At 48.5% G+C, this 25,785-nt stretch overlaps 2 protein-coding genes across 18 annotated transcripts in view; one reads left to right on the top strand and one right to left on the bottom strand.

The window, feature by feature from the left end:
* Positions 1-10,098, bottom strand: part of PACSIN3 (protein kinase C and casein kinase substrate in neurons 3) — a 31,870-nt gene extending 21,772 nt beyond the window's left edge. For 2 of the 8 annotated variants that reach the window (XM_045012906.1, XM_045012905.1), the window contains exon 1: positions 9,655-9,871. The gene's annotated coding sequence lies outside the window, so the exon portion shown is untranslated. Of the gene's footprint in view, positions 1-9,654; positions 9,874-10,036 lie in introns of those variants that run through there. The other 6 variants (XM_045012907.1, XM_045012908.1, XM_045012912.1 and 3 more) reach the window with 6 other exon arrangements.
* The window catches only part of DDB2 (damage specific DNA binding protein 2), a 33,545-nt gene continuing 17,139 nt past the window's right edge, over positions 9,380-25,785 (top strand). Inside the window, exons 1-2 of one of the 10 annotated variants that reach the window (XM_045012900.1) lie at positions 9,380-9,432; positions 23,945-24,132. In XM_045012900.1, coding sequence (XP_044868835.1) covers positions 23,958-24,132 — 175 coding nt within the window. In that variant the 5' untranslated portion in view covers positions 9,380-9,432; positions 23,945-23,957. Of the gene's footprint in view, positions 9,451-10,022; positions 10,125-10,223; positions 10,245-10,976; positions 11,192-11,524; positions 11,702-20,057; positions 20,237-20,388; positions 20,530-20,714; positions 20,950-23,944; positions 24,133-25,785 lie in introns of those variants that run through there. The other 9 variants (XM_045012899.1, XM_045012898.1, XM_045012902.1 and 6 more) reach the window with 9 other exon arrangements.

Raw genomic sequence — 25,785 nt, 5'->3', positions numbered from 1 at the left:
TATGGGCTGGTATAAGGAGGGAGAGGGAATGAAGGGGGGGGTGAGGGGTCACATACCCTGGTGGCCTTACTACATGTTGTGGTCAGTTCCTCTGCTTTGATGATGTGCAGGTTCATTGTTCACACTTTTGGCACCAAAACTAGTTTACTCAATTGCTTCCTCGGAGAGGAAAATCTAAGCAACCGTGGGGGTAAGACAGTTCAGAGCCATACAAACAGGCAAGACTACAGACCAACAGCTACACACAGCACCATTCTGCAGGGCTGATAGTGCCTTTGGAGATCATGCAAGCCAAAAAAAGGAGAGTGTATTTTGTTGAAGGGATGGGGAGAACACCCGACAAACAAAAAGCTTTCATAACATCTCCTGTCCCATGAGAAGAGCTGATTTAACTACCTCAGCACTGCTCTGCCCCTTGAGATCTTCACTAGCCCTTTAGGAGCATCTATAGGATTGTAGTCCCTAAAGCAGGGGTCAGCAACCTTTCAGAAGTGCTGTGCCAAGTCTTCATTTATTCACTCTAATTTAAGGTTTCGCGTGCCGGTAATACATTTTAACGTTTTTAGAAGGTCTCTTTCGATAAGTCTATAATATATAACTAGACTATTATTGTATGTAAAGTAAATAAGGGTTTTAAAATGTTTAAGAAGCTTCATTTAAAATTAAATTAAAATGCAGAACCCCCTGCACAGGTGGCCAGGACCCAGGCAGTGTGAGTGCCACTGAAAATCAGCTCACGTGCCGCCTTCGGCACCTGTGCCATAGGTTGCCTACCCTGCCCTAAAGTGTGCCTAGGCAGCAGGGTTGAGCAGGGGCTGCCACTAGCAACTGGGCTAAATTTTTGTGTTTTGTTTTGTTTTTTTAAAATACTCAAACTCTCATGTTCCACCTACCAAGATTTTACATTGAGCTCCATTCAGGGAAGTCAGAAGGGGTTTTTTTTTTGCTATCTCTATGCTGCCTGAACAGTGCAAAGGGAATCTAACAAGGCATAAAATCTGCTTTGTCCGTTAAGTATCTATAGTGGCCCAATGACCTTTTCGAAATAGAGTCTTCAGCCTGAAGGGCAAACATCAAATTTAAATCCCATGTGTTACCATCCACCATAGATTCCTAACTATCAGAATAGACACAGGGGAATAGGACAGACATCTCTGAGAAGCACACACTGCAAGAAGATATTTCAGCTGTTTAGCATCACCAAAACGTGGCTTCTTCCCTCTCAGCCCAACCCCCAGAGCAGAGAATCTTGCCCTGTCTTTTCAGTGCCCAGCCTGCAATGCCAGCAGGAACTGGGAAGCTTTAGTACAATCCAAGCTTTTTCTGCTTGGCTTGCTGAACAAGGCTCCATCCTACAGCTGGAGAAACCAGTTTTCTATTTGCATTTGGGATAGAGCCACCCTGACTCTCCTTATTTCTCAGTATGAATAGAGTGCTTCCTCTCTGGAAAGGCTTCCAGGTCTGCTCACTAGTCTAGTTCATAAGCCCAGACACCTACATTTGGAAGGCGACACAGCAGTTAAACAAGACAGTGGGTGGGTGGGTGGCTCTGTCTGTGGGTGTCTGTCTGTGGGTGGGTGGGTCTCTCTCTCTCTCAGGCTCTGTGAGGCTCTGTGAGCACTGGCACAGCACCCTCTGGTCTACTCAAAGCCAACACCAGGCTTTCACTCAGGCCTGCAGCCTATGGAGCAGGCCCCTCTAGCAAGGACAGAGCAAAGAGCAGACTGAAAATACCAGCAGTCTAAATAAAGATGGAAATGAATCCAGGAGTGCCTGTAATTAATTGTTTTGTAAATGAGAAATGTGCTATGACACATCTCCCAACCTTCCATAAGGCTCACATGCCCTTATCAAAAAGCATGCAGAAAGCCCCACCTCTGAGCTCGACACAGCAAGGGCCACAGCCCCATGCACACCAACAGGAAGGGCTCTGCTTTAGAAGAGACAGCACAAAAAAGTTGCCTAGCACCATTGTTCAGTCACCTGTAAATGTGGCATACAAGTTTACCAGTACCCACAGCACTCCTCTGAGGAAAGCAAGTACTATCTCCCTCTGCAGAGCACAGAGGTGATTTGACTAGGGCAGTCACGCAGATCAGTGGCAGAGGCAGAATTAAACTCAAGACCACTGATATCATTGTGACGGGTTCGGTCAGAGACCCACTTGGGACTGTCACCTGATGTGCCGAAATTACCTCTGAGCCCATTTTCCCTGCCAGCATGGGACTTCCAGAACCCTGCTTTGCTGAGCCAAATATGCTAGCCTACTGCAACAGACCCAGGGTCCGGCCACGCCCCCAAAGCTGCAGACTTAACTGAAAACAGCTCAGCAGTTACCCGTCTCCAGCACCCAGTTCCCAATGGGATCCAAACCCCAAATAAATCCATTTTACCCTGTATGAAGCTTATACAGAGTAAATTCATAAATTGTCCGCCCTCTATAACACCGATAGCTGTGCATTATCTCTGTTTGCTCCCCCAAGTATTAATCACTTGCTCTGGGTTTATTAATAAACAAAAATGATTTCCTCAAGTATAAAAAGTAGGATTTAAGTGGTTTCAAGTAATAAACAGATAGAATAAAGTAAGTCACCAAGCAAAATAAAGCAAAACTACACAAGTCTAAGCCTAATGCATTAAGAAACTGGTTACAGATAATATCTCACCCTCAGAGATGTTCCAATAAGCTTCTTTCACAGACTAGACTCCTTTCTAGTCTGGGCCCAATCCTTTCCCCTGGTACAATCCTTGTTAGTTCCAGCAGACATCTCAGGTGGTGAGCAGGGGTTCTCTCATGACTTTGTCCTGCTCCACCCCCTGGATTGGCCCACAGAAAGGTTTGCAGGTAAATAAACCATTTACAACCAATTGTCTTGGCCAATGGAGCCATCAAGATTCTAAACCACCATTAAATGGCCCACACTTTGTATAATTACAATAGGGCCTCAGAGTTATACTTCATATTTCTAGCTTCAGATACAAGAACGATACATGCATACAAATAGGAGGAATGTACTCAGTAGGTTATAACCTTTGTTATGATACCTTACAAGAGACCTTTTGCATAAAGCATATTCCAGTCACATCATATTCATCCTCATCAACATATTTCCATAAAACATATGGAGTGCAACATCACAATCATCACTGCCAGCTAGTAACTGGAAACTTCTGAACACCATCAGCTTGTATGCTGTCTACAGTCACCCATCTGGCTGTTCTAATCCTCTAGGCTAAAAAGTTTACTTACAGGGGGTGAAAAGTTAGATAGGTTCCCAGCAAACCAATCTACCAGGAGAGCCTGGGACATCATGAGATCTCACTTAGTCCTGTTGCCTACAGAGCCAGACCCCTGTTATTCTACTCCAGCATTTAAAAAATGTGGTCACCGTAGCTGCATGCTCCTGGATGCAGCCTTGGTGTTGATTGCTCAGGCTTCCAGCAATGGTTGGGCAGCTGATGAGTTCCCCATCTTTCCAGGGGTGGTGGGGCTCAGGATTTGGGCTTCAGCCCAGTGGTGGCAGGGAAGCAGGCTCAGGTTGCAAGGCTTTGGGCTCCAGCCCTGGGGCTTCAGGCTCCGCCCCCACCCCCACCCCCCATTGCTCCTGGCCCCTGCTGCCTCCCCCATCCAGGGCTTAATTTGTCCCCAGACTTCCGAGGGCTGAGTAAGTCTGCTGTGAAAAGTGATACTTGTACATTTGTTAATATCACTTTTTACACCAGACTTCCTAGCTAGCAATAATAAATTACAAAGATTTGGACATGTATATGTGCATACATATTTGTTTTTCCTAAAGCTAATTGAGTATTTTAGGAAAAAGTGTGAGAGCGGCCACCAGCAAGAGTTGGTGGCCACACTCTGAGGCAACCAAATAAGTTGTCCTGAGAACCTCTGTTCTACTCCACACCCAATTTCTCAGAATTGTAGAAAACAGATCTCAATGCTTTTAGTATCTTGACAAGGAACATTAATAAGGCACTGGCTCAGCAACAGTCTTCTAGTGGGGAGGCTACATGAAAACTGAGAGAATGGTGCCATTGCCAGAGGTACCCAACTCAGATATCCACTGTTGGCCTCTGAGGAGCCCCCTCAGGAAGAAATAGGTAGAGTTTGGCATCACCTCCGACTGGGCCTACCCTAAAAGAGAAGGTACCACTATGAAAGATACTGGCCAACTATAAGGGATAACTTAATGAGGGAGTCATGCAAACAGTTTGTAGCTGACCATGGTTATGAAGCAGTGTCAGAGGTAAAAAAACCAAACAAACACCACACACCCTAAAAGGGGCTGCGGGGAGAGCAAACTCTTCTCTGGCAGACCATACAGGGCATTCTAATCTAGTCTGGATTGGAGCTCAACTAGGTGTATGCCCTGATCTTTTTTCCTCAGCAGAGGGGGGTGCCAGGCCATTGGGGGGCATAAGCAGGAATATTTTTGGCCCCCCAAACACACTAAAAAAGCAAATGGGGGGACCCCCTTGAGCTGCTCAGGAACCTAAGCAATTGCTTAGGTTATGTCTACACTATGCAGCTTTTAGAGACACAGGCTGCTAAAAGGTATGCAGTGTAGCTGCTGTTTGTCAGTGCTCCTGCTGACAAAGCACTGTAAACAGCAGCGCTTGTTGTTGGCAAAACTTTTGTCTTGGGGGGGGGGGGGGGAAAGGGGGTTAACACCTCTGAAAGACAAAACTTTTGTTGTTCAGTTGCCAGAGTAAACACAGTCTAAGTCTGCTTCTGCGGGTAGCATCAGCTCTGTTTCTCAGGCACAGCCCCAAACCTCAGGAGAATTAAGGGGAAAAAAATATATATACAGAAGAGCATCAGTTAGTGTGGGCATCACAAAAAGTGTTAAAGAGGACCTGCAAATGAAGAGAACATTGGAACTATGCCTTTCTGCTTCTTTCTAACCATTAAGTGGCCTGGAAAGTTTTTTGCCCCAGAAGTTCCCTGATTTTTTTGTTTTTAAAAGTTGAAACTCAACTCATCTGCCCTGAAGACTCTGTGGTGATTGGAGGACTAGACAAATAAATGACATCACAAGAGTCAAGAGAGAAAACGGAGCAACAGAAAGGTGGAAGGGAAGGATTTATTTCTTTTAGTTGTGGGGAAGAAGAGGGTGGTTGATTAACAACTTCAAGGACTAGTATTTGGAAAACGACATCTATTAGATATTTAAAACATCCCTACTGCTTCAATTAAGATACAAGAACTGAAAATAAACATCCTCTGATATCTCCAAGGAGACCAAGGTGAACCAGGAAGTCAGATTTGATGTTTCTAAGGCTAAAAGAGTTTTTAAATCCTCTCAGGTGCCTCTTGCAGGTCACCTTTGGCAGGTTATAATGCCCCAGTGGCACCCACTGGATAATACTCTGCCTCCCAAGAGTCTGGGAGGCTCAATCCATTAGTGCAATTCATGGAGACACAGAACTATTACAGGACAAAAATATGATTAGGAGGCCAGTAACATATGCTGCCTCAGCCCACAGCTCTAGGGATTTTGAAACTATTGTACCAATCAGTGAAACAAAGCTGACTAATAACAGGAATGAACAGACCAAACTTTCTGCAGCATAAGGACCATCTCTTTGTAGGTGCAGTAATTTCAGCTGCACAGAAAGACAGGCAGCATCTGGGACATTCCATTAAGACAATAACTGTGCTGCATAAGGGTGGAGAGCAGTTAGACATCTTACAACAGCTTCCTAATTCAAGCACACCAGCCTCCTTCCTCTCCTCTAAAGAGGCTCCTAAATTTACATTTTTCATAAATACTTCCAGACACAACTCACTAGACACCCTTCTTATTCCATTTTGTATTCTATTGCTAAGGCCTTTAGACTAAGATTTTGGGAGCAGCCTTTATCTGTCTGCACAGTTTCCTCCTTTATGGTGCCATGTACACTCACATTCTGTAAGCAGTAATAAGGGATTTGCCTGTTCAGAAAGGTCCACTTTTGTAAATACTAAAATCCTGCCCTTCTTTCTGGGATTATTCATCACCATTATTGTTTAGGCAGATCCCAGAAATTCTCACCTGCAATGCACCTATAATCCATGTTACCCATTGTCCTCAGTTCCCAATCCATAAAGGTTGGAAATGCAGTCAGTCTATTACAACTCTCAGCTGGCGAACCTAGCTCTTTATCTCAAATTGTAGAGATTTTCACTTTTAGCTCTGGACGCCTTATTTAAGCCAAGATGCCAGACACTACTCACCACAAATGAGATTGCTCAAGCAACAAATACTTTGTAATCACTGAAACAGACAAGCAGGGCAATACCTATTGTTAATTACAGAACATATCAAAGCATCTGGAGTATACCTGCTAAGGGTAGCACAACGGAATATTTGATTTCACAGCAAATGAGATTATGATGCCTTATCCAATATCCTCACTTGCTTCACGATAACTGGTCCATGCAATTTTGCAATCCTCTCCCAGGAAAACAGTATCATATGGTATGACAACCTTGAGTAAGGAAGTAGAATTTGGAGCCAGTGTCCACACAGACCCAGCACACAGGATTTTAGCGGGCTCTTGCACAAGCCACAAGGCTCTGAATCTTCACTAGGAACACCAGACATGACATTTCCCAATGAGAGGATTCCATTCACTTAGAACAATGTTTTCACACACATATGGCTTGGACATAAAATCCTAAAGGCCACTCACCAGCCAACAACCTGCCCTAGAGTTCTCTACTGTGTTGACAGAGTCCACAAGCCTGTGTAGTCCATCCCATCTTAAATCCTGTCAAACCATTCACTTGCATAATGGAGTCCCAAGTGGGAAACAGATGTCAGCACTATGCTTGGCTGCCATAGAGATGTTAGGCCTCTCTTCACTACATAGGAAAGGAAGGAAACAATCTTCACAAGAACAAATGCAGACAAGTCACGGACAAGAGCAAGCTCTTAGGTAAAAAAGTCTCAGCAGGCCCAGAGTGGGGAGAACAGCAGGCCAGTCACTCCCATATTTATCTTTTTCCTCAAACTTTAGCTTGGAAGAAGGCAAGAGGATGCTTCAGGGAACACAATCTCTTCTGCTGAAGTAGATATTAGGAATATAGGAGTTGCCAAAACAAAACATACTGTTGGTTCATCTTCTAGGCGACAGTTTGTCAGTGAAGAATGTCTGATGCTTCATAGTCAGGTAATCCTTCGATACAAGGTGTACCTAGTTGTGCAATGCACTAGAGGAAATTCCATTTTGACCCCACCCAGAGATCAGCTCACATTCAGAGACAGAAGAATCCAGTGCTCTAGTCATTTTACTCTCTGCAGAGCAGTTTAAAATGCTATTCCTATTACAAACAGAAAAGTATCCGAGCTCTTGTAAGACATAACTACTTCTCAGTTACATTTGAATTCCAGAGTGGGTTGGAAGAATTTTAGGGTTTTGTATGCAACTTATTATAATAGTATCTTCATTAGACTGGCAGTGGAATAGTTCCTAGTGAGCTTCATTGAGTCTCTAGTTCAGCTTCTGTTTTGGAAGGCAGAAAAACTCTGCTTGGGGTAGAGATTTATTTTTATTTTGGCGGCCGGGGGGATAAAAGGAGGCTCAGGAACTCATGGAGAACTTCAGAGAATAAAGTACAAAAGTTCACCTCCCCCAACAAAAAAAAGTCTCAGAGCCTGGGAAGTGCAACAGGCAAAAAATACGTAGTTGGCACAGAAAGTGGACAAACTGGTTAAAGCATTTGGGCCAGAATAGCTGCACTTGTTGCTGTTTCTGCTGAGGAGTCTGACCCCTTCTGCCACAGTTAAGGACAAACCATAGATGGTCTGTGTTCCCAAGGCACACACAAAACCTGGTGGTGAGCACCCAGTACATCAACATCCCATACTTGTTAATGCGCTAAAGAGGAGATGATAGTCCCAGGGGTTTTATGCAGTCACCAGATGGTAAAAACAGGTAGGTTAAAAAGAACTGCTCCTCTTACTCCCCCAAAATAAATATTTCTCAGCCTTCCCACCACCACAGATCCACCACTCAGCCCTAGAAAGACCAAATGCAAGATCAGTGGCCACAGTTAAGCAAGGACTGGAGTGGTGGAAGTTTCTGCAGCACATAATTCTAACTTGTCTCCTTGAGTTCTGGGAGTCAGGAATTTACAATATGAGGAAGATGTCCCCAGCTAATGGGAGGGGAATGCCTAAGGAGGGGCAGAAAACCAAAGGAATGGGTAGACCTGAGGAATGGGTAGCACACTGACGAGCCCGGCCTATTTGTTTTGGGAATGGATATAGGACGGAGTCCCTATTTCCACAGACACCTCCCCAGACAGTCTAGTGGGAGTTGGGCTAAGGACTGGATGGGATCTAGGTGGTCTGCTGCTGTTTCAATACATTTATCTTAGGAGACTAGAGACAGCTAGGTGGATAGGATAAAGGTATCAGTACCATGATAGTACCTCCCCACTGTCCAGTTGGTAGCAGGGTGCCTATCCCTTTAACAGAGGCTCTGCCAGACTCCAGGGCCTGCAGCTCCGGTTTCAGTGGGGGAAGCGACTCCGCATGGAGTCTTCACAAAAGGGCCCTGTCCCTTTCTCCCCCGCCCCTTCCCTGGCTGTAAAGGAGAGAAGCCTGCTTCAAACAGAAGGGGGACGGGGGTTCCCACAGAGAACCCACCCTAGGAGTCTCCGGGGGAGGAGAGACGGGGAGCAGGGGACTGCGTAGAAGCACAGGCACTAAGGGAAGTTTTGGGGAACCTTGTTCAGATGCGGACATGCTAGTTCTGAGCCCGGGAGCTGAGGTGGGGGTGGTGTCTGAGACCTCCAACCAGGGGACGGACAGAGGGGTGGGTTGCCTCAGCAGCTGGGCTGTAAGGGCAGATCAGCCTGAGGTCTCCAACTAACCTCTTGGCAAATGCTTCCATTATACCTAGAGTAACCACATGTCCCGATTTTATAGGGAGAGTCCCTATATTCCAGGCTGTGTCTCATATTTCCCCCACTTCACCCCGTACTGATTTTTCCACTTGCTATTGGGTCACCCTCATTATACCCCTTGGGGCCGGACACTAACAGGACACCGCTCCCGCAGAGGGGATGGCGAGGCTCCACTCCCCAGAGCTCAGCAATAACCAGAGAGCCTGCGGCGCACATACCAGCGGCCGATAGCCCAGCCTAGCGGAGGAGAGCGAAGTCCCTGCCAAAGGGGGTGGGGGTGGGGGGTTCAGCGCAGATCCGAACTGCGGCGCCTCCTGTCCCCTACCCACAGCGGGAGGCCGGGAAGGGGGGCGGCCTCTTTCCCCCATGCCACTAGGAAACTTTTACCTTTAAGACGCCAGCCCACTTGCCATTAAGTGCAGCTCCCCCGCGCGCTGCCTCCCACCCAGGCGGGGCCGGGCCACCCCACCTCACCTCCACTCCGACCAGCGCCGAACAGGCCGGGCTAAGCCACCAGCGCCCTGGGAGCTTTGGTACTTACCGGGGAACAGGTCCGGAAATAGCCCAGGGGAGCGCCCTGTTTGGGGGTGCGGAGTGGAGATACCCCACAGGGGAGGGAAGCCTAAGGGGCCTCTGCTCTGCCCTTCGCCAGGGCAAGGGAACGAACCGATAGGAGCCCCGCTCCGACAGCGCGGGGAGCGTTAAGGCCACCCCCGTCCCAGTGCAGTCCGGAGGCAGATTTCTTTGCATCTTACCTCTCTAGTTGCTACCCTAGCGACTTCGGCTCCAAGCCCTGCTGCAAGGGAGTCCCACTCGGCAGCGTCCCAGAGCGTTCCAGAGGCAGGCTGCCCTGCCTGCGGCGGGGCGAGTTGCAGATCGGATTGTCTCACAGCTCTAGCTTTGCCCCTCGCCCTCCAGCTCTAGCAGCTCCCCACCCTTATTTCAGGCTGCAGGACACAAGAGCCCCCGCCCCGCCTCCCAGCGCGAGGAGCTCCCAGCTGGGCGGACCCAAGCAGCCCCGGGGATTCCAAAGGAGTCTCGCTGGTGGCGGCTGGAGGGTAGATGCTAAGGCCTGGGACAGCGGGAAGGGAGTGCGGGCTGGAGCAGCGCCAAGCGGGGAGGCAGCAGGACTCTCACCACGTTCCCCTCCTCCTAGTTCCTGGAGCTCTTGATCCAATTAGTCGGCTGTCACTGCGGGATGAGCCAGGCCGCTGCCCGACAGCAGGTGGGGCTGTGCTGTCCACACTGAGGATAAGAGCAAAACCACGCGCCTAGAGTGGGCAAGAGCAGCAGGGGGTGGTGCTATTCCTAGGGGAGGCCCAGGAGCCGCTGGCACCGGAGCGTGGTTAGCCATACTTCTTAACGTTTAAACAGGGTTTAGTTTGCTTTTTTCCCACTTCTATTCTTTAAGAGCAGGCGGTGACACTGCAGACTACCTCTTGAGTTTAGCTACAACAGTGCCCCAAGACTCAGCTGGCCCAGGGACCTGGGGCTCTGCTGTGAGGGGGCTCACTTACTGGAGTCTCAGCAGGGACCTGACAGGACAGTTCAGTGAGAAGCCAAAATTTGCCTGAGTCTGGGCTAGGCACTGCTCTGAAGAAACTCACATTACTGGAATCTCAGCTGGCTACTGGTGGGGCACCACTGGGGGAAGATCACATCTCTGGGGCTGACCATCAGTAGGGAGGAATCTGGAATACGAGTCTCTTTCTGCTCTACTCAACAGTTTTTTTCACGTCTTTCAGCTAGGGTCGCTAACCCTCCAGAATTGCCTTGAAGTGTCCAGGAATTTAAAAAAGTAATATTTCATTAAAGATTATGTCATGTGATTAAACCTCCAGGAATGTGTCCTGCCAAAACTGGCAACCCTATTTTCAGCCAATTAGCTGATCTGCAGGAGCAATGAATCAATCTGGCTGGCTGAAGGGAGACCAAGGGCAGGTCTGGGAAATTTGTATGTTATTGTTATTTCCCCTTCTCCAAAAAAGCGGAGAAGCCGTTCCCTTTCCTCTTGCCATAGTTTATCTCTCTCTCTCCCTAGTGCAGGGACAGAGGAGTTTCGCCATCGCCTTCTTTGGCTGCTGTTTGTCCGCCTCCCCGCTCTACCTAACTCATTAGGCGTCAGCAACGTTCTCTCTCCTTTTATCTGAAAATGCCATCAGCTCTTTCTGAACAATTCAGATCCTTAGTGCTTTTATGTCCCTAAACTGGAGATAATCTTGTGCCGCCTCGGCAATCCACGCTCTAAGTACCAAAGTTTCGGTGCCGCAAAGCAATTGGCCGTGATATGAGGTGAGGTTTTAGGGCAGGCAGTGCCGGTGCTAGCCCACTGGGGGATCCAAGCAGAAATATTTCCCCCTCCTCCGAACACATACTAATAACAGGGGGCCTCCCGGAGCTGCCTGGGGACCTAAGCAATTGCTAGTGCTGGCTCTGAAGGCAGGTTTTACATTTTGGGAGTCGATGAGCCTTGCTGCCCCATCTCCTATAATTTGTTTCTCATTAAATTAGTTGGGACTCAAACAACAGGACCAACTATGGGTTTCCAATGGCATTAATTCAATAAAAGACTGAGGACCTTAAGGCTGGAAGAAAAGGGCAGCCCCGCCCTGACAGCTCAGCCCAAGAACCTTAAGAATCCGTGTTATTTGGTGCTGATTGTTTGACACGTGTTCTGATGTCTGTAGATACTTGGAACTGGTTGATTGATTAACAACAGTTGTGTCAGGTTTCCTGGGCGCTAGAGGTAACTCCTGCATCATGGGGCCCTTCTGAGATGCAGACTCTAGAAAAGATAATCAGGTACCTTTTTGTTTCCTTTACTCTTATGTTTATATTTAACTTGAATGGCCGTGCTGAAAGGGTGCCACACATGCCATGGGACCTGTGGTTTCTGATCTGTTCTAAGGCACATTCTTTTCCAAAGAGTATTTAAAAATCCTTACCCAACCTTAAGTTAACTCCAGGGGAAATAATAGGTAGCAAATTGATTTCCCTTTTCATATTGTCATTAAAAAAAGAGGGTTGATCAACTTTCTTCTGCATAGTGTGATGCTCATTCATGGTTCCATTAAATTCCAACATTTTAGTCAAATTAACTACTCTAGTAACTCTACATGTGTTTCCAAAGTGTGAAAAGGGCAGAAACCTTGGGTAATTGTCAGAGGTGGGTATAATGTATCCTGTGTCTGTGCAGGATGTAGTGTGTTTGGGGTGTGATCTCAGTACACCCAGCATTTGTCCAGGATGAGTTTCATTTTTTGTTTGGGGTTTGGTCCCCTGTGTCCATTTGTCAACACTGTCTATTTCTGATTTGGTGGCATGATGCTAAGTAGCTACCTTTATCTCTGCTGTCTTTTTCCTTTCCTCTGGGCAGGAGTGGCTCAATCGGGGCAGAATGTCCAGGTATAGGAGGATGTCAGAGAATATCATGTTATCTCTGACATTTTGTTTCCCTGGGATAGGAACTGTTTGGTAGGTTTGGGTCTTAGGACAGATAGGTATCTCTACTGTCTCTTTTCTTTTCCCTAGAGTTATACACAGCTTTTCCTTGTTGTTTTTAGTGGAATACATACTTGCTTCCATATACTGGCCTAAATTGAGTTGCTGTGATGTTACTGTGGGCCTGGCTATACTTGCAGATGTAGCACGCTGTGAGTTAAGCCCGCCTTTGGAGAGCGAAGTAGGGAAAGTGCTGCAGTCTGTCCACACTGACAGCTGCTTGCACACTGGCATGGCCACATTGGTGGCACTTGCAGCAGCATTGGGAGTGGTGCATTATGGGCAGCTATCCCACAGAGCACCTCTTCCCATTCTGGTGCTGTGGCTTGTGGGAAGGGAGCGGGGGGGGGCATTCTGGGTCCTGTCCCAATGCCCTGTGATGCATTGGTTTGCATCCCAGCATTCCCTGTGCTTCCGTTCACATTTGGCGCCATCTTTTAACATTTTTTGTAATGCACACTCTGTCTTCCCTGAATTGCTGAGGAGTATGCTGTCAAGTCTCACCAGCACATCGCATTTGCCAGTTGAGTTATTGCTAGTCGAGGGCTCCGACGATGATTGTGACTTAAGTAATGCATACGACACAAGTTTGCTTGTGGCATTGACGGACATGCTTACCACTGTGGAACGCTGCTTTTGGGCTCGGGAAGCAAGCACTGAGTGGTGGGATCACCTCATCATGCAAGTCTGTGATGACGAGCAGTGTCTGCAGAACTTTTGAATGAGGAAAGCCACTTCCATAGGACTGGATGAGGAGCTCGCCCCCAACCTGTGGCACAAGGACATGAGATTGAGAGCTGCCCTGACAGTGGAGAAGCGGGTGGCTATTGCAGTCAGGAAGCTGGCAACTCCAGACAGCTACTGATCAGTCACTAACTAGTTGGAGTGGGAAAATCAACCGTTGGAATCGTGTTGATGCAGGGCCATTAATTGCATCCTGCTAAGAAGAACCATGACTCTGGGTAATGTGCAGGACATTGTGGATGGCTTTGCACAAATGAGTTTCCCTAACTGTGGAGGGGTGATAAATGGCACGCATATTCCAGTTCTGGCACCAGCCCACCTACCCTCCGAGTACGTTAATCGGAAGGGGTGGTTCTCCAAGTGCTTGTGGATCACTGTGGGTATTTCATTGACATTAACACAGGCTGGCCTGGAAAGGTGCATGATGCAGGCATCTTTCAGAACACTGGCCTGTTCAGGAAGCTGCAAGCCAGGACTTTTTTCCCAGACCAGAAGATCACCGTAGGGGAAGTCGAAATGCCCATTGTGATCCTTGGAGACGCTGCCTATACTTTAATGCCGTGGCTTATGAAACCCTACACAGGGAGCCTTGACAGCAGCAAGGAGTGGTTCAACAACAGGCTGAGCCAGTGCAGAATGACTGTGGAGTGTGCTTTTGACCGTTTAAAGGGCCACTGGCACTCTCTGTATGGGAAGCTGGACCTGGCCGATGACAGCATCCCTGCGGTTATATCTGCATGCTGTACCCTCCATAACATTTGTGAAGGGAAGGGTGAACGATTCACTCAGGCATGGAACTTGGAGTCTCAACATCTGGAGGCTGAATTTGAACAACTAGAGAGCAGGGCTATTAGAGGGGCCCATCGTGGGGCTGCAAGGATTGGGGATGCCTTGAAGGAGCAATTTGAGGCTGAAAGCCACCAGTAATGTCTGGTGCCCTGCACAGGAGTGAAGTGCAGTGGTTCCATTGTTAGTAGGAATCTGCGTTTGCTACGCTGACTTGCAGTGCCTGTTTCTTTCCTGGGCAACAATAAAGAATGTTTTCAAAGCCAAAAAATCAATTTATTGAAAAGAAACACAACTGCTTGGGAAACAGAAAGGGCAAAGGGGTGGGGTGGGGAATGGTACAATCAGAGATTTGCGTATGTCCTGTCTGGAGTGCTGTGCAATGAGTGCTGCACTTCAGGATGGCTGTACTGCATGGTGATGGGGGTTGAGTGCAGTGGGTAAGGGTCATAGTTTTCAGGTCTGGGTGGTGAAGTTACAGGTGTTGGAGGGAGCTGGTGGCGGTAAGAACTTGGATGTTGGGGAAAGTGGGTTGGAGGTGAAATGGGGGGACAAGGGAAAGAGTAATGGGACAAGGGTGGCGGGGCGGGGGTGGGGGCAGGAGGTAGTGCTCTGCCTGCATGGTTACAAGTGCTTGGATAGAATCTGCTTGGCACTCCATTATGCTTATCAGCCAATCCGTGCTTTTCTGCTGGAGCACCTCGCTTTTGTGCTGGCGCTCCTTGTTCTGCTGGCGGATCCTCCTTTCACTCTCCTGCCACTCCTGCTCTTTTTGATTTTCATTACTTGAATGCTGCATTACTTCATGCAACATGTCTTCCTTGCTTCTACATGGCCTCTTTCTATCCTTTGGAGTCTTTCGGCAGGTGATAACACAGACAGCTGAGATCTCAAGGTTGCATCTGTAAAGGCAAAATACACCACTTCACAGAGGCAGCATTGTTCACACCAGACACAGCAATGATTCCTCCGTACTTAAGGGCAAACACAATCTACACAATAGCATAATTTGCCCGTCTCAAAGCAAGCGCACATAAACCCACAGGAGCCCAAAAATGGTGAGTAAGGACAGGGTCAAGCGTGATTGACTGTTTCACAGCTGTACTGTCCTCTGGGTTTCTGTGCCATGGGGAGAGCCAACAGCGGCAGGGGGCCCCTATACCAAACACTGTCCTCACAGGAGTTTGTCCTGGAAGATATCTCGCTGCCAGCTGAGGGTGACCTGGGAAGCAAGGGAGAGTCTTCTACTGCAATGCGGCTTCCGCCCTGGCCCATAAGCAGCTTGCCTGTGTGCAGCAATGGTCTCTCCACCCCTCATGGCACAGTGGCACGGACAAGTTAGCCTTACTGGGACAAGGACACAGTGGCTCCCCCGAGAAACCTGCACAAGTGCATTGCCCAAGTTCTGGATGAGACCTTTGAAGAGATCACTGAGGCCGATTACTGCGATGTGAGAGAGCACATCAACGCCCTATCTAGGCATGCATTGAGCCCTAATTCTCCTCACACCAAGAGCCCCCACCAAATAACTTCCTTCCCAAAATAAAAGCTGCTTACCGGGAACCTCCTCTGCTGCCGCGACTGGCTACCTTCCTCCTGGCTTGAGAACAGCTCCTGGCTGCATGCATCTAGGGATTCTGGGGTGCCTTCCTCCTCCTCAGCACACTCGCTCCCACTTTGCTCCTCCTCCTCCTCCTCCTGCCTTGTTGAACTGGGCTCTGAAGTGTCCATGGTGGTACTCGGAGTGGAGGTGGGGTCGCCCCCAAGTAGCACGTCCAGCTCTTTGTAGAAACGGCAGGTCGCGGGGGAAGCACCAGAGTGGTTGTTTGCTTCGTAGGCTTTGCGGTAGGCATTCCGCAACTCCTTCAATTTAACCCTGCACTGCAGAGTGTGCCGGTCATGGCCCCTTTCCATCATATCTGTTGATATCTGCCCAAAGGTATCATAATTTCTACATCTGGAGTGCAGCTGGGACTGAACAGCTTCCTCCCCCCAAACACTGATGAGGTCCAGCACCTCACCATTGCTCCATACTGGGGATTGCCTGGCTCATGGAGGCATGGTCACCTGCAGGGGCGGCTCATGCCGCGGGGGGGCGCTCTGCTGGTCTCCAGTCCCGCAACTCTGGTGGACCTCCTGCAGGCATGCCTGCGGACGGTCCGCTGGTCCTGCGGCTCCACCGAAGCCGCGGGACCAGTGGACCCTCCGCAGGCACGCCTGCGGGAGGTCCACCGGAGCCGCGGGACCAGCCAAAGGCTGCCTGCCTGCCGCCCTCCCGGCGACTGGCAGAGCGCCCCCTGCAGCATGCCACCCCAAGCACGTGCTGGGGCCTGGAGCCGCCCCTGGTCACCTGGAAAGATTAGCTGAGAGCACTCCACACCTGGCTGTACAAACAGGAAGGGGATTTTCAAAATTCCCAGATAATTTAAAGGGCAGGTCTGATGGTTGGTCACCTGAGGGCAGGGCAGTGGAGTTCAAAGTGATGACCAGAGTGGCTAGAACAGGCATTGTGGGACACTTCTGGAGGCCGATCAGAGTGCATTAACAGGACAGGTCGTCCACACTGGCGCCGTGGTGCTCCAGTGGGGGCACAGCAAACATTATTCCACTCGCTGAGGTGGAGTATCAGCAGTGCTGTAGCCGCGTAGTCAAAGCACTCTGTGTGCCTTGCCAGTGTGGACGGGGAGTGAGCTAGGGCGCCCGGGCCTCCTTTATTGCACTGTAAGTTGCAAGTGTAGCTAAGTCCTGTGATGTTGTTATCTCTTAAAATGGTATAAGGAAGTAGTCAGACAAAAGTAGGAACTTTGGATTTCTTATAGCAGAGATCCAGGCATTGGGCAGTAAAAGGCTTATTTGTACTACATATACCATCAAGCTTACCACATCACTAAGTCAGAAACCACAGTTAGAAGTATGTTTTTTCCCTGATCTTGTTGCAACATAGCAGAAAAGACCATAAGCATGTTCAGATTATAGCTCAATTACAAAAGATGGAAAAATAAGGATAAGATTCCATCCACACTACAATTATAACTGGATCCCCAGACTTGGTTGCCTTTGTACTGTCAGTGGGTCCTGAGAGGAATACAAACAACAAAAATATTATATTCAAGTGAGTCCTGTGTCCGGGCTTCCCAATGCATCCTGTTTTCTCCATTCCTGCCTTTTAGACTGTAAGAACTCTGAGGCAGGGACTGTTCTATTTTGTGCCTTATACAGTATTTAGCACTATTGGCCCTTAACAAGTAAAAATAATTGCAAAGGAATATGGTGGGTCTTCGGAGTGAAAGTAATCATAGTGTTAGTGTTTGATAAGAAATAATGATTAATTAATTCCATTCTAGCTAAGTGAAAGGTCCATAGGTTGCTATGTGTGGTCTCTTCTGGGCAGTGAAGTTAAAGCATCAGGGAGGTGAATGAGATAGGGAGAGTGTTTGCATCTTTGCTGGAGACAACTTTCTGCAAGTCTGAGGTAATAGGACCACAGTTTTAAAAACTTTTATTAAAACTAATGTTTAAAATCAAGTTATACAAGTTAAGAAGGAAGGTACTATACATCTAGGGTCATAAGCACCGACTTCCCCTCTGCCCGGTGGGTGCTCAACCTCCCCCTTCCTGCTCCCATTCCACCCCTTCCCCAAAGTCCTTGCCTCTGCCCCACTCCTCCCCTGAGCACATCGCATTCCTGTTCCTCCCCCTCCCTCATGGAAAGTCCTAAGCACTGCCAAACAGCTGTTAGGCGGCAAGGAGGCGGGAAGTGCTGGGAGGGATAGGGAGGAGTGGGGATGTGACACGCTGGGGAGAGAAAGAGGCGAGAAGGGGGGAGCTTGGCTGCCAGTGGGTGCGGAGCACCTGCTTATTTTTCCCCGTGGGTGCTTCAGCCCCGGAGCACCCCTGGAGTCAGCGCCTATGTCTGGGGTCAGGCTTGAGTTATGAGAGATTACAAATATCGGTTACAAGGTTCACAAGATACATACATAGTATATAACCAGCATAGACCCAGATTGGGGTGTGGGAGTTTTTAAAGGGTCAGTGAATAAGTGATCTCGGGTATGCCACCCATAGAATGTATTTAGAGTCCAAGTCAGTATTGGGGTAGCGAATAGGTTACTACAGGGCCACTGAAGTCAACAGGAGTCTTTCCATCCACTTCAGTTGGGTTTGACTCAGGCCCTGTTTTTCAGTGGAAAAGGTTAGAAAGGTACACTTTTAAAATTCTTTGGAAAGCAGCAGAGATTAAGATTTAAGTAATATAATATATATTTTTCTGCTGGCTGTTAATGAGATATTTGAATCTCATGGATCCCTCTCTCTTCTTTTGTGATCTCTCTGAATCTATACTGTTGACTTCACTCTTCTTGCCCGCCATGAACAGGAGGATAATTTTCCTGTAGTTTCCTAGAGGTCTAATACTAGACACTTTCAAGACATCAATGTGTGTTCAGTGGACAGATGGCTTGCAGAGGCAGGTGCTAGTTTGAATTATTTATTTATACATACATACATGCATACACATACAGTGCCCAAATGTGTGGTAGGTATTTTGCAGATACGTATAAGAAGACAATTTATCATGAGGTGCCAGTGTTGATATGTATGTTTATACAGAGATAGATACTTGTTTCTTATGATATGTCATTGTTTATACACCATTTTGGTATGTTAGCAGCTAGTGCAACATTGTTATATTCCAGTAGACAAGCATGGTTTGTGTGTGTTTTTAATGTAGTGTGGTTACATGGAAGACTATATATAGGTGTTCATTGCAGCATTTTTATTTATTGCGAGACGTACAGACAAATGTTGTAGGAGTTGTGCTTGTAGCTAACTGTGTGGATGACTGGAGTACAGGCAGTCCTCTGACTTATGACACAACTGGTTCCTGAAAATTGCATTGTAAATCAAAACGTCGTCACTCGGAACTGCAGTCCACTCTGTTGCGGGACCGAGCGTTGTAAAGTCAAAACCAATTGTCGTAAATCAAATCAGGGTATCAATTCAGAAATGTCATAAGTCGAATGTCGTAAAGTTGAGGACTGCCTGTATTGCCTTTCTGTAAGGTTGTCAATATACGAATAATAGGCTGATATCCCACGAGGTGCAATGGAATGTAATTTTAACTTGGGGTTATTTTGTCCTAATTTCTTTAATGTTGTTAAATTAAGTATTAACTAAGGTCCACTGATCTCTGATTTTGTGATTTAGATCTGAACTGTCATTTGTACCATATCTTGTATTTTCTTTAGCCACATTGTAAAAGCATGGTTTTCTCAGACGAACCATACCATGTGAATGTTAACATTTTGAACTAGTATTCCTGATGGCTATAAAATCCACTATGGACCTCACCATGCAACTCCAATGTACCTGTTTGGTGCTCTAGAAATGCATAAAATTGATAAAAGAGATTAAGTTTATGGGGCCCATGCCTAACAATGTGAAATATTTTATGATAACCTAAGTCTTTCTGTAAGCTTTTGTGTGTGACCAGATTGTTCTGGTCTATAGGCAGGTCCAAAAAACATGTGTGTGGTAAAAGGCCTACTCATATCCACTCCAGAAGAGGTTGAGGCTGTTTGTGTTAATTTTGTTGGTGATCACTAAGGTGCAGACAAAATGTTACTTTCCACTGGAATTATTTCCATATCAGGGAGGTTGTGGGATTTGGGGGATGTTTGCCAGCAATATCCTGGAATTATGATTCCCATTTTTTTGTTTTGTGTGTGACTTCTTGACTCCAGCATCGTGCAAGGCTCTGTAGAGCTTGGTAACTGTCCTTTACGTTTGTCTGTTACTCTGAAACTGTTCATAAGAGACAGACAGATATTGGGTGCTGTGTGTTTACCTGGCCCAGCCTGCTGGGGAGAGAGGACTGTAACTGCAGGTGTTTGAGAAAACCTAGCATTTGGAGTTTGCATTGTTTAATCAATAATTGCACAAATGCTTTCTGGTCTAAAAGCCAAAATAACTGTCCCAAGTTCACGTATTCTGTTGCTTCCCACATTAGATGAGGGCTTGTGTCTGGGAAGCTGAAGATTTGGTGTTGAGGCCTAGTTTCCAGTAAGGTTTGCTGGGGCGATTGTGTGTAAGGGGGCCCAGTAGTGTGTAGCAGGAAAGGACACAGCCAAGCTGAGCAGTGGCTGATGCGGGCTCAGGCATGTGTCTGAAGGGCGCTATCTGAGCGTTCACCACCCTACACCACAGCCTGAGCTGTGCCTCTCCGGTCCTTGAGGCTGGGGTGGGGGGTGAGCCCTGTGGCCAGGGCCCCAGCTTCTCTGTGGAGGCTCCAGGGCCACAAGAACTGAGGTAGGGGGAGTATCCACCTGGGCCCTCGCTCCCCTCCGCGGGCCGGCCTGGAGTCACCCACCCCCTTTCCGGGTGTCTCCTCTCTCCGGGGAGCGCCCGGAGGAGGAAACGCGGGCCGGGGGGGGCAGTAGCTCGGCCGCTTCCCGTTCCGCGGAATCCGGACCCTGGGCGCCCCCCCCGTGTCCCCCGCGGCCGGGTTATAAAACAGCCGAGAAGGGCCCGCCCCCGCCCTGCGCGCCGGGCTGTCGCGGTGCTGGGCCAGGTCGGGCAGCGGAGGCCGCGGCGGGAAGCAGGTGAGGAGAGCGCCCCGCGGCGCTGAGCGCCGGATCCCCCGAAGCCCCCCCCCCCCGGCCCGGGGAGAGCGACCCGTGAGCGGCCCTAGTCCCAGCGTGAGGGCCCTGAGTCCTCCCTCCCTGGGAGACCGGCCTCACAGCCAGCGGCCCCCGGAGCGGGGCAGGGTCTTGCCCCGGATTCCTGAGGTGCCTTCAGCCTCCCGCTCGCGCCCCGTGCGCTGCCCTGTCCTGACTGAGCGGTTATCGCCATGAGACTGATGGGGAAACTGAGGCTCCGAGAGTGGAAGGGCTCGTCCTGGGTCACACCGTGAGGCACTGGGGGAGTCAGGAATAGAACCCACGAGACCCGGCTCCTGTCCCCTTCCTCTCCCCGCCCCCGTATGTGCAGAGAGCACATGGAAACTTCCCAGGATGCATCTGGTGAATCCTCTTCCTAATATATTGTTCCTAGCATCTTCCCTTCAGCTTTGGAAATGTTCCCCTCTCCAGGGAGGAGTGGCAGGAGGGCACTGTGGGAGATGGGCTCTGGCTAACACGGCAGGGCCTGGTTGTAAGTGCAAAAGGTATCAGCCAGTTGAATCGTGGAAGACCATTCAGACGATGCTGCCAGCCAGGGCTTGTGACAGTCCAATGTCTCCTCACACACACTCTGCCTCAGATTTCAGAGTGTTAGTCTGTATCAGCAAAAACAACGAGGAGTTATTTGGAAGCTTATGCACAAACTTATTTGGGCATAAACTTCCGTGGGCTAATTCCCACTTAATCAGATGCATGGAGTGAAAAATACAATAAGCAGTATAAATATTACAGCACATGAAAAGATGGGAGTTGCCTTACCCAGTGGGGGGTCAGTGCTAATGAGGCCAATTCAATTAAAATGGAAGTGGCCTATTCTCAACAGTTAGATCTTCTATCCTGAAGGACGATCCCTCACTCTCACAGACCTTGGGAGACAGGCTAGTCCTTGTTTACAGACAACCTCCCAACCTGAAGCAAATACTCACCAGCATCTACACACCACACAACAGAAACACTGACCCAGGAACCAATCCCTGCAACAAACCCCGTTGCCCACTCTGTCTGCATATCTGTTCAAGGGACACCATCATAGGACCTAACCACATCAGCCACACTCTCTGGGGCTCGTTCACCTGCACATCTACCGATGTGATACATGCCATCATGTGCCAGCAATACCCCTCTGCCATGTACATTGGCCAAACCGAACAGTCTCTACGCAAAAGAATAAATGGACACAAATCAGACACCAAGAATTGTAACATTCAAAAACCAGTCGGAGAGCACTTCAGTCTCCCTGGACACTCAATAACAGACTTAAAAGTGGCAATTCTTCAGCAAAAAAACTTCAAAAGCAGACTGCAATGAGAAACTGCAGAACTGAAATTAATTTTCAAACTGGACACCATCAAATTAAGCCTGAATAAAGACTGGGAGTGGCTGGGTCACTACAAAAAGTAATTTTCCCTCTTCTGACACTCACACCTTCTTGTCAACTGTTGGAAATGGGTGATGTCCACCTTGATTGCATTCAGGGCCGGCTCCAGAGCCCAGCGGGGCAAGCACCCGCCTGGGGCGGCCCTTTCCCAGGGGGGTGGCAGGCTGGGCCGGCGGACCTGCCGCAGTCATGCCTGCGGGAGGTCCACCGGAGCCCCGGGAGCAGCGGACCTGCCGCAGGCATGACTGCGGAGGGGACGCTCGGCCGGCGGCTCCAGTGGACCTCCCGCAGGCATGACTGCGGACGGTTCGCTGGTCCCGCGGCTCGGCTGGACCTCCCGCAGGCATGCCTGCGGCAGCTCAACCGGAGCCGCCGGACCAGCGAACCGCCCGCAGCTGCGGGAGGTCCAGCCGAGCCGCGCGACCAGCGGACCCTCCGCAGTCATGCCCGCGGGAGGTCCGCTGCTCCCGCGGCTCGGGGGCGCCTCCCGGGCATGACTGCTTGGGGCGGCCAAATTTGTAGAGCCGCCCCTGATTGCATTGGCCTCATTAGCACTACAAAAGTAATTTTCCCTCTCTTGATATTCACCCCTTCTTGTCAACTGTTGAGAATAGGCCACTTCTACCTTAATTGAATTGGCCTCGTTAGCACTGACCCTCCCCACTTGGTAAGGCAACTCTCATCTTCTTTCATGTGCCGTAATATTTATACGGCTTACTGTATTTTTCACTCCATGCATCTGATGAAATGGGTTTTAGCCCATGAAAGCTTATGCCCAAATAAATTTGTTAGTCTCTAAGGTGCCACAAGGACTCCTCGTTGTTTCTGCCTCAGATGTACTCTTCCTGTTGGGTTGGATGGTGCCTGTGGCATTCACAGTGCCTGATTCACACTTCAGCTCTTTTCTAAACCAGGTCATATGACACCAATGGCAACAGTGTGTGTGGGACAGTTCTGGAAACATTCAGGCCATTATGCAGAATGGAATCGGTGCTAACTAATCCAATTCCTGGATGTAGACTTCAGGGCTAGAATAATAGGGTGTGCTGTAGGTCAGAACTGAGGGGCATCAGCAGAGCTGGAGGGAGGGTGGGTGGTCAGGACTAGAATAGCGGGGATCTGCAGGGGACTGTCAGAGCTGTGTGGGCTTCCAGATGGGAATAGCAGAGTGCTGGAAAGTCAGCATTGGGGTACTATTTGGGGAAGCTTTCACAGTGCCTGCCTAACTATATTTAGCTATAGTGAGACATCAGTGACATTTATTCACAAACTAAAAATAAAATATACCACTGTCAAAAGATCAGCTTGTACTATAGTTTTCACAGAGGCCCCTTGGGATCTGCCATTGAAATTTTCTACTTTGGAACCTCCTAGATCAAAAGAGGAAAACTGAGTAAAAGGCTTCTCACTTTGGATTCGGGGTGGGAGAAAAGAGCATTAAAGTAGAGAACTAAAATTGTGTTGTGTCCCAAAATCTGTATGTGTGTGTGTCATGGAAAAGCAGGGAGTGTCCAGCATTTTCAGTTTGCTCATCACCATAGTGTCCAGGAGCTTGATTCATGGATGTCAATTTGAGTTGACTGAAAAATAATTTTTGCCTATGCTTGGTGGCAGAGCCTAATGAAGCCTTGTCCTCTTCAAAAAGCACTGAGCCTGACCAGGGAGCTCATGTAGCAATATGGGTGCTGCAAAGACAGCTATCACATTTTGTGCAGCTCAGTAGATGTCAAACTTGAGAATTCTTTAGAAGCGAATCATTTTAATGAAGGCGTAAAGAGCCATTTATTGACCCCCATATCCCTCCCCACAACAGTGCAAGTAAAAAGCCAGTATTACAGAGATGAAGGGTGGTACAGGTATGTCCCACTTTTAGGCTGTCAGGGCATGTTGCACTCCAACTTTCTGTCTTAAAGCCAGAAGCAATGACAAATCCTACTTTCCTTACTTTGTTTTTTTTAGCGGGGCAGACAGAATGACCCCTGAGAACCAGTCAAAGGACAAGAAGCATTTGAGGGTACATGAGCATCAGCGAGAGGAAGATGCAAAATCAACTGGGAAGAGGAAACGTGACCATGGAGAACTGGAGAATGAGCCGCAAGCAAAAAGATTGTTTCTGAGAAAAGCAGCCAAGCCCTCAGGGAAAATTGGTAATGTTCCCTCAGATTCTCACTCTTTCTGCCAACCAGGCCTTTATAGAATGAAGGGCGTAAACCAAACTTTCAGATCTGGGGTTGGGAGATGTCAAGGAACCAACAGCCTGTTCAAACAGGACTTTTTGGATTGGGTTATGTTTCTAAGTGAGGGGTGGAGATATGTGGGGGCATTATTCTCAGCTGTCGTTTGGAAGCTACTGAGTGTGTGTGTGTTTGTTTATGTGCATGCATGTGTGCATATGCAGCATTTTTATGAAAGTCATTGCTTATCTCTCCTAAAACTGGGCTCAGCAGAGTGTACATCACTGCCCATTGAGAAGTGACTAAGCTTTGTGGAATTTCAGAAAAATTTCTGCTGCTTCATTTCTAAAGTAGGACAGACCAATACTGGTAATGTGACATTATATAATTCTTCATGCTGTTCCATAATCAGAAGGTTAGTATTGTACATCATACAGTCGAAACCTGCATTTCCATCTGGAGAGAATGATGTGTCCACTAGCATGATGCTGCACAGAAGTTGGAGCTAGAGGGCTGCACTAGGTAGATGGTAAATCTTTCTGCTGACTAGTTCCTTTCTGGCTATAATCAGTTAATTGCACCAGACTGGACTAGTGTTCTCACTAGTCATCTCTCCTTTGTGTATTTTTTCCTTCAATATGTAACTTTAGGTAAAAAATGTTTCACTTTTTCCCTTTAATGGAGGAGATGGGTGAATATTAGGTCTGGCCTATCCTACAGAGTTAGGTCAATATAATTTATAAGGCAGCTTATGTCAACCTAATTGTGTCAGTGTACACACTACAGCCTTGACCTGCCAATGTAAGTGCCCTACCACACTGACATCATAACTCCACTTCCAGGAGAGGCCTCGTGCTTATTTCAGTGTAGTTAGGGCAAGGCAGTGTCTGTGTATATACTGTGTTACTTACATCCACCATTAGCTTTCTTGTCAATTTCGTGGCTCCCAGCCCAGCTGCCCCCTGCCCCCATGAAGAGCTTCTGGCTGGGAGCCAGGGTGAGAATGGATCCCGCTCCTGGCTGGGAGTCACGGGTAACTAGACTCCACTACCATTGGGAAACAGGGAGTCAAGAAGCCCCAGGTGGCTTCTGCCCCCTCTCCCTCCCGCGTCTAGGAATGTTGGCTGTCTTGTCCCAGCAGGATGGGGGCAGGGGCAGCCTGAGAAGCCGGGGCAGCTGAACCGTGTTCTCCGGAGATGAGAACCCCTGGGCGGCTTCTCCCCTTACTCCCGATGGGGAATGGGGAGCTGAGGTGGGGGCGGGGCAGCTCGCCAGGAGCCCAGGAGCCTGTGGTGCAGCTGTGCTCCTGGCAGGGAGCTACCAGTGGAGCTGGGAGACTGGGCGTTTGGTCCCCACACTGCCCCTCTGAGGTTGATGGAAGTGCTTCTGGTGACGATATGCACCACTGACCCAAGGAGGGTAGTGTGGACATGCATCACCACAGTAATTACTGCAGGGGCTGTAAGTTGACCTAATATAGGTCAACTTAAGTTTTTAGTGTAGACATACTCTTAGTCTTTCCAGTATCAAGGAAATTGTGCAGGCTTACAATTAGAATAAGGACTCTGTGTCTCTTCATGTCCACGGGTATCATTTTGAATCCTATAATTTGCTTACGGGATCTTC

Source organism: Mauremys mutica, chromosome 4 (assembly GCF_020497125.1).
Source record: "Mauremys mutica isolate MM-2020 ecotype Southern chromosome 4, ASM2049712v1, whole genome shotgun sequence".
Taxonomy (NCBI): Eukaryota; Metazoa; Chordata; order Testudines; family Geoemydidae; genus Mauremys; species Mauremys mutica.
Note: the sequence above shows the minus strand (reverse complement) of the source record. Positions and strands in the feature narration are given on the sequence as shown.